This window comes from Poecile atricapillus, chromosome 18 (genome assembly GCF_030490865.1).
Source record: "Poecile atricapillus isolate bPoeAtr1 chromosome 18, bPoeAtr1.hap1, whole genome shotgun sequence".
Taxonomy (NCBI): Eukaryota; Metazoa; Chordata; class Aves; order Passeriformes; family Paridae; genus Poecile; species Poecile atricapillus.
In genome coordinates this window covers 306498-315465 of record NC_081266.1, presented here as the reverse complement: position 1 = coordinate 315465, position 8968 = coordinate 306498, and the positions used below count along the sequence as shown (strand labels likewise).

The window sequence follows — 8968 nt, the reverse complement described above, 5'->3', positions numbered from 1 at the left end:
ACCGATGCTGGCAAATACTGCCAAGTAATGTGGGACTCCTCATGGGCATTTCCCTTTGCTCCTCCATTCATTGGCTTGAGATAGCTCTTCAGTAAGACTATAACTGGTGAGTTCCTCAAAAATATTCAAGCACATGCCTCTTTACTCTCTGAGAGCAACCAGGTGGTGGGGAGCTTTTCAGTTATTTCTGCTCCTTAGTGGGGATATTTATTTCTATTTTCTGGGAATAAAATACAATTTCAGAAAGTATTCCCATCCCTCCAACAGCATCCTTGTGAGACATCTGAAGGAGCCAGGCTGGCCTCCAAGCTTAGCAAATTAATTACATTTCCTAAGCAACAGAAGGCAGATAACATTTCCAGTAAGTTAAAACTTAAAAGTAAGTTCTGCATAATTTTATTTTCAGATGCAGTTAGCTCTAGGTGGATTGTTTCCCTTCTTGTAGTGCCCTAAAGCTGTGCTAAGAAGAATGTTATTTAGACCGTAAACTCTCTGGGGGAAAAGCTGCATCTTTAAGGAATCTGCCTGTTGTTTACAAAATTAGGTTGATCAGATGAGCTTAAGATATACAGCATCTGTGAGTAATGGAAAAAAAATAGTAAATTTTATAGTCTATATAAGAATTGTCTGGATGGTTGAGCTCTAAGAGTGTCGTTCCTGTGAGGGAGGTGAGGCCCTGGCACAGGTGCACAGGAAGCTGTGGCTGCCACGTCCCTGGAAGCGCCCGAGGGCAGGACGGATGGGACTGGGAGCAAGCTGGGATAGTGCAAGGTGTCCCTGCCCAAGGCAGGAGGAGGCACTGGATGGGCTTTAGGGTACCTTCCAACCCAAACCATTCTGTGATTTAATGATGATTGTCTGATAAAGCTTTGCATAGTGTTTGGCCACAATTAATCTTCTCATCCTTTGGAAGCTGATTTCCCACCCGCACACGTAAACTTTTCATATATGCTCAGAAAATGCTGAACGATATTTTCAGAAAATAAATATTAAAAATGTAACATTTAATTTAAAGAAATTTTAAAACCTGGAGCAAGGTAGTATTTACTTCACAGAAATCACAGAAGTGCTTGGACTGGGAGGGACCTTAGCAATCGTCTAGTTTCACACCCCTGCCATAGGCTGGGCGACCTTTATATAATTAAGATATTAAGGATGAAATATTTATTCCCGAAATTTATGTATTTTTATATTCATTTAATATTTGTTTTGAGACGGGTATCTCCAAGAGGACACGGGCCGAGGTGTCGGGCGCGCAGCAGAAGCTGCGTGATGGGAGCCAGCGGCGCGATGAGCTTGCTACAGGGAAAAGGAGGAGGAAGGGAAAAACAAGGGAAAGGCAAGCGGCCGGTAAGGAACACGACACGAAAAGGCACCGCGTCCCTCAGGCAGAGCGGCCATTTTGCCGCCCGGCTGCGCCCAGCCCCTCCCGGTGGGCGGGGCGCCGCCGCCGCCATTTCCGCGCGGCGGGGGCGGGCCGGGCCATGGCGGCGGCGGGAGCGCTGCCCGCGGCCGGCCTGGAGAGCGTGCGGGCGCTGTCGGCTCTGTTCCGGGAGGCGCAGCCCAGGTAGTGAGGAGCAAGGGAGCGGCGGTGCCGGCGGATGTTGGGCAGGAGTCGTCTCGGCTCCTAGCATAGTCCTGCCCCTCGTGGAGTCGGTTGCGGGCCGGAAAAGGGGCTCTCAGTGCCCCCATAGGGGTGTGGATCATGTCGCTTCTGGGGAGCTTTTGCACCCGCAGTCTTCTCCTGGGGCTGTGCTTGTGTGTGGGGGGTGATGTGTCCATTCTGTCCTGCCCCACGGGTTCCACAAAGAGTTCAGTGTGATCGGTCCTTGTGCCTGTAGCATGGTGGAAAGGTGTTTGTTTTTTAGTCGTGGGTTGCATAAAATATACTAAAGATACAGAATAGCTTGGGTCGGAGGGACATTAAAACTCATCCCATCCTGCCCTTGCTCTGGGCAAGAATACCTTCCACTAGACCAGGTTGCTCCAAGCACCATCCGGGCTGGCCTTGGACACTTCCAGGGATGGGGCAGCCACAGCTTCTCTGGGCAACCTGTGCCAGGACCTCACTACACTCACAGGAAAAATTTCTTCCTAACATTTAATCTAAACCTGCTCTATCAGGCTGAAGGCATTCCCTCTTGTTCTCTCAATTCAGGCTCCCTTGTAGGCTCCCTTCAGGTGCTGGAAGGTGTCTGTTTGGTCAGCCCAAAGCTCCAGACTGAGCACTCCCAAGTCTCCCAGCCTTTCTGAGGAGCAGGTCTGCTCCATCTGTCTAAACAACTTGGTGCCTCTGAATTCTCTCCCAACAGCTCCGTGTCCTTCCTGTGCTGGGATCCCAGAGCTCAAGGCAGCTCTGCAGGTGGCTCTGTCCTGAACAGGGCAGAGGGGCAGAACCCCAACTCCCCTGCTCTCCATGCTGGGGGCTCAGTGCAGAAGAGGGGGGGATCTGGGTCCCAGCGCATGTGGCTGGGGCATGTCCAGTTCTCACCACCAGCACCCCCAAGTCCTTCTCCCAGGGCTGGTCCATCTGCTCATGTCTAGCCTTGGTTGATCCTCGGGGATTTTCCTCACCTGGGTGCAGCACCAGCACTTGGTCCTGTTGAACCTCATGGGCCATTTCTGAGGCTTGTGGTGCCTTTCTGGGCAGGCACATTAGATGGGATGCAGCTGTGGGAGTAGCTGCTCTGGGGCAAAAAACCATGGAAGCCCTGCAGGGTGTCCAGAAGTGGATGAGATCTGCCTGTGCAAGGCCTTGCTGGGTGACAGTCCCATTTCCACATGATGCCCAAGATTTGGGATGAGGGTGGTGACCGGGGGCCTTAGGGACAGAAGGCATACACTGTGGGGCAGGATGGACTGCACCAGCTTCACTGGGAGGAAAGATTGGATACTCCTCAGTAGGTTTTAAGATGAGTAAAGAGAATGGGGCTAGTGGAGAAACACGGGGCTGGTATGGAGCAGTGCCTGTAAGGTCAGGGAGACCTCTTCAATACCATACAGCACTGCTGGCTCTGGCAGAAGTTGGGCTTGCAGAGATTCAGCTGGGAGATTGGGGTTAGAGAATGGGTTTTTCTCTTCCTGGAAGGAGAGGGAAGGTACAGCTTGTGCTCACTCCTAACAGTAGTTTGGAATTCTTGACACCTGAGAATAAAGAAATCAGACTTAAGTTTGGTATAAAATCCTGCTGGTGGTTTGATTGTTTAAATTCCCAGTACGGTTTTATTTTTCAAATCCACATTTAAAAATCAAGGGGTGAAGGGGAAGATGTACTTACAGATTTTTTTGTGATGCCTGTGAGTGCAGGAGACCTAGGAGTCACCATTGCTCTGGTGTTCATCTCAGCTTCTTGGGAAAGAAGGGAGGACCTGTACAGATCTTGCTCCCTGAAGCCTCTGCCACTGTGTTTGAAAGAAGAGTATATTCCCAAAACAGCCAAGTTTTGTGGGTGCAGGTGGACTGAAAGACACTGCAGTTGCTCTTCCAGAAGGACAAAGCTGTAGCATTACCTTGCATCCCATAGGACACGGCAGAATGGGTCTAGGAGCAGCTCTGACAGAAAATTTGCCAGCTCTGGCAAATCCTGTTGCTGGTGCTGTTCAGTGACAGACACAAGCCAATGGATGTTTTGTGTTTGAAGGTGTGATATTTAGTGACAATTCTTTTGTTATTACATCACTGTTCAGTGTTTGTGGAAACAAAATACATTAAAAATGCAAGTTCTGGTATTCTGTAACTCGGAAGGAACTAAATTGAGGCAGTAATGCCCCTACTGTGAGACCATGATGTGGAATTTGGGAGACTTGAATTTGGCTGTGAGATTAACTTGAGGCTTCCAGTGCTTTTTAAGTGATTTATTTATGCTTCCTTTACTAAGCTACACAAAGAAGAAAATGACTTTATTTTGTTCCTGGGAATGTTACGAGATTAAGTACTTTAAATGCTTTTTAGGGACTCTGATTACAGGAATGGAGTTGTGTAAGTACCTAAAACTTAGAGTGGAAATACAGACTTGTAAATTTGTGGATTTGTTCATATAGTTCCTGACTAATTTAGTGATTTTTTTGGAGCCCTAGTCTTTTGAACACAGTTTTATTACTGTTTTTAACTCCATGTTTGCTAGAGTGGTATCTTGTAGAGTTTCTAACAGTAAAACAGGCCTTAAAAGGAGTAACAGTAATTTTCCTTTTGGCCTGGGTACAGGAATTCTGACTTTTTGTTTTGACTTAACAAAATTGTATGTCTTGTCTGAGAGCTGAGCTGCTGTACCCTTTGCCTCTGCTTCCTTTTGTGTTCCTGCAGAACTTGATGTGGAAATGAAGGACAGGTAGCAATAACAACTTGTGGAGCTGCTGTGTTTGGCAACTAGACACAGGAAATAGAAGTTTGTGGAATATCCACAAAGCAGTTCTGAATGGATTTCAAGGCCTGTTTACAATGCAAGGTAATCTAAAAAAATCTTTTGAATCTCAAGTCCACTTAGGAGGCGCTTTGGTAGTTTTATAAATTAAAAATTAGGGAAAAAATTGTGGAAGGAAAATATTTTCCAATTCAAAAATACATTTTAAATACTTATAGCTGCTACTTTGTATGAGAATCTTTGTTGTACTGCTGGGAAAAGTTTTGTTTTTTTTTTTAACTGCTAGTAAGCATTGCTGTAGAACAGTTTTCTCAAGTCAGTCTTGGCTGGTTTCTTAATATCAGCTAAATATTTTCTGCCATTCTTGCTAATTTGAGGATTTCTTTTATTCAGGGCAGTTTTCATTAAAATTCCATTGTAGTACACACTCAATTTGCAGTGCTATTTGAATGCTTAGGTACAAGAGCCACACATAAATTTTCTCAGACCAGAATCCTGCTTTATCAAACAACATTTAAGTCAGTCCATGTTCATTCAGAGTACCTTTTGATTGCTTGTTTGGCTTGGAGATTTGATTTCTGCCTGGAATGATCTGCCTTGAGCAGTCTGGATTTTCTTTCAGAGGGTTTAAGAGATTAGATTTGGAGTTGTGTCTCTCCTCAGTGATGTAAAAAAATCATCATCTCCTTCCACATTTACAGTGAGGATACTTCATTTTATACCCCACAATTGCTCCATTAGGACACACAAGGTTTTCCTCTTTGCATTTTACTGGAAATGTCTGCACTCTAAGTTGTTATTTTTTTCACTTTCAATCTAATTTTGAAAGAAAAATTGTCACAGCAACTCAGCATGCTTCTGATCCAGTATCTGACTAAAAGTTCTGTTATGCTGCATAGCTCTGCCAGGAGAGTGGAGCTTTTTCAGCACAAGAATAACTGTCAGGTGTCCTTTTACCTGTGGAGTCACAAAAATATGCACAAAATTCTTCTAGCTTCTTTTATTTCTCTTTTACCAGTTTAAATAAGTGGATGTTGTACAGTAGTATGTCTTGCACTGACCACTGCGTTCTGTATTTTGCAATTGGGTCAGGAAATGACTGATTTCATGGGATAATCCAACAAAAGACATAGGCTGATATGAAGGAAAATTCAGTGGGCTGAGCGGTCCCATTTTAGATTAATGTCAGAGTTTAAGAACTCGGAAGAGCTAATGGTTCTGCTCAGTGTAGAAAGCACTCCCTGGCAGGGGACTACCTTACCACACCATAGCTCTTCTGACATTTAGTAAAACTTGTCTCTACTGCATTTCCCATGGGGACCATGGTACGTCAGCCACTGAGTCTTCTCTTGGTACATCATGAAGTGGCAGAAGCTGCACTGCCTCTTGTAAGTTGAAGATTCAAGTTCCATGAATATATTTTCTTTGGTCTTGAAGCCAAAACCAAATTCCAAACTTTCTTTTGGGTTGTGTAAGCTCTGCTTTTCTTTATGACTGAGGGCCAGCTCTGTGTTTGGTCGTTGTTTTTTGTGCCACTGGTATTTTCCCTTCAGTACAGCACCACTGTAAAATGTAGCTTCTTCCCTGTAATTCTCAGTAATGCAGTGGTGGGTTTTTTAATGTTTCAGTGTAGATGGAGAGTGTGTAAATATATTGGTCTTGATCAGCTGTGAGGTTGCAGAATAAAATACGTACTTCCTAGAGACGTAGAACCTAATGTTGTGGTAATTTAGATAATAGTGTTTGTTGTTGTATTTCTTACAACACTCTCCCTTCTTTGTAAGTCCCCTCCACACCCTAACAGAGTTTAACGTTGGGGTCACTGTACTGTCAGTAAGATGTAGCCTAGCATAAAAATGTCACTATTGGAGCAACAACTCTGATATAGGACTTGGAAAATGTGAACTCTGAGTAAAGACTAAGGGAGTTTTGCCTAGTGCAGGCAAGAAAACGTGGCAGGAGCAGAGGTGGGAAATAAAGTCCACAGACATGTCTAAGGGTATTCTTAGGGCGAAGGTGGATTGGCAGTGTTTGGTTAATGTTGATGTTGATAATCTTTAAAGGATCTTTTCGAGCCTTGGTGATTCTATGGTTTGATTTATAGGCATGATCACTTAGAAAAGAGAAAGTAGAATTTCTGATTGTGCAAATGTGTAGGCATTTGAGTGAGCAGCAGAATGCAGGTATTACTTTATCACCCAGTAGTGTTTGAACAAGAGGTTTTCTAAATCTCCTTTAGGAAGAGTTTTCTGCGTGAACATTTTATTTAATGCTACCTTACATTTCCTCTCATCTCACTTTCTTCTGTTTGATCCTGAGTACATGACAAGTTTGTTTAAGGTTCAAGGAGGCTGCATCTGGATTTCCTTTTCCTGACCCTGTTCAGAAGTATTGGATGAGCAAACGTATTGAACTTTCCTGTATCAATGCCATAAATGCTCTCTGGTGTGGCTTCTCTCCACCAGCATGTGGTATCAGAACTGAGTTAGCAACATTTATCACGTGTTGCCCTCATCTCTTTGGTGGACATAAAATCAGGGCAGAGTGTAGACAAATAGCTGTAGTTTGGAAATGTTGTTTATCTCTGTGTGACAGATCGTGTGTAGATATGTGTGTCAGTCCTGGGAGGCTGGTGAATCTTCGTGGAGCAGCAGCCTCAGCTGTCATCCAGTCATATGGATTTCTGCATATGCTTATGGCTTGGGAGTGCTCTTTTCCTTGGTCTGGGTGCTCCAGGAAGTGGCCTGGTGCCTTCTGTGTTGGGTGGTTGTCTGCTGAGGTTGGACAGAGCTGGCTTTTTCCCTTGACTGTGATTCACACACTTCTGAATGGTGCTCGTGCAGCTACCAGCTTTCTTGGTGACCTTTCTCCCTCTGAGGAAATCTGCAGCAGGCTGGAGCTTCTGATACCTTATTCTTCAGAAACAGCTAATGCTGGACATATAAACTGTGTTCATTAATTAAAGCAATTCCTCTTAAAGCAGCATGCAGTGTCATGTATAAACCTGCTATCTATATGTATTAGGGAGAATTTTTTTTTTCCCCTTTACATTAAATTCCAAAGAGCTGTTGAAAAGTCACAAGGAATACTGAGGCAACACAACTCTCCTACAGCCCTTTTTCTGAAAAGGCTGATGGAAGGATTATGTGATGTATTTTGTTCTTTCTACTTGAAAGACTATGAGTAGTTAAATACTCTGAATAGTTAAAGATTGCTGCAGAAATATCTTTGGGTTTACAATAAGAAGTGTCAATGGCATAGGCTTTTTGGTAGGAGTTAGTTTTTTTTTTTTCTTCACCGCAAATTTTTGTATTTCAGACAAACAGCAGAAGAAAGTGTATTTCGGAATGTCCTGGAAATCCTGACAAGCGCCTCAAGTGCCATTGAGCAGAGCTGTAAGGACTCCTGTGGACAGGCAGCTCTAGACACCTGTCTGCTGCTCATAGCAGAGTGCTTCAGATGTCTGAGGAATGCCTGTGTTGAGTGTGCCAAGAATCAACATGTCATGAGGTACAGTTATAATCTCTTTTAGCCCATGCCACCTACTGGTGTTTGTGTGGTTTTATAAAAGAGATTCTTATTTTACACTGCTGTGTTAGTTGATTTATTAACTGGCATTTCCTGCTTAATACAATCACTTGAATTCAAATATGCAAGAAACAAAAATAGCTGACCTATTTGTAGGTCAGTTTAAGGTCCTGCTCAGTAATAGGACAAAGTGTTTGGGTCCATAATATGAGCTAATTACACAAATGATATAACGCTGTTGGAAGCCTGACTGTAGAACTATCCTTTTTTTCTCTTTCTTTAATTGTTTTATAACACAATGAATAAGTAAATGGTCTTAATAATCAGTTAAAGGATTAGTATGCATTTTAAGGTTAATTTAGATCTGTCTGGCTTTTCTGGCAAAACATACATCACATGTAGAACTGTGCATATTAATCTTGATACATAAATACAGGCAAGTTGAGTTTAAAGGATATTAAGTCAATCTAGCTCCTTAAATTATTTAGGCTCTCTATTCTTTGCTTGTGTCTGTTGCAACATTGAAGTGATGTTTGTGATACAGCCAGCTGTAGTTAGTGAATACCTGATAGTCTGGTTGATGTTGTTAGAAAACCCAAAAAAATAGCAACAAACACCCTCCTTGCCTAGGTGCCCCACAAGAACCCCAAACCGACCAACCAACAAAAGAAAGCCCCCAAACTTGTCACAAGTTGGTTATATCAAATAATTATTGGGAACTACAGGCTTAAAAATCGGCTTCTTGGGACTTGTCAAATTTGATTTATTGAACTAAATAATTTTGACATGGGACCAAGGCTTAGTTTCTGTGCTGGGGCAGAATTCTGTTAATGCCACAGAAATTACAATGCAAATCATTCTGAGAGTCTTACCTATGATTCCTCCTCACTGGAGAAAGGATAAATGATTACTTGGCCTTCTCTGCTTCTCTGTGAGAGTTGCATATGTTTCCCTTTGAACTGGCTCTGGTTTTTTTTGGTAGCTGTCACTTACTGCTTTGCTGGCATTGAAAATCCACCACGTTTATTATGAAGTAAGATACATGACTCTTGTTCTGGATGCTTGATCTCCAGACAAAGC

At 43.4% G+C, this 8968-nt stretch overlaps 1 protein-coding gene across 2 annotated transcripts in view; it reads left to right on the top strand.

The window, feature by feature from the left end:
* The first annotated feature begins 1440 nt into the window (after positions 1 to 1440).
* ATXN10 (ataxin 10) overlaps positions 1441 to 8968 on the top strand; it is a 58368-nt gene continuing 50840 nt past the window's right edge. The window contains exons 1-2 of one of the 2 annotated variants that reach the window (XM_058853065.1): positions 1441 to 1567; positions 7679 to 7870. In XM_058853065.1, the coding sequence (XP_058709048.1) occupies positions 1485 to 1567; positions 7679 to 7870 (275 nt within the window). In that variant the 5' untranslated portion in view covers positions 1441 to 1484. Of the gene's footprint in view, positions 1657 to 7678; positions 7871 to 8968 lie in introns of both variants that reach the window. The other variant, XM_058853066.1, reaches the window with a different exon arrangement.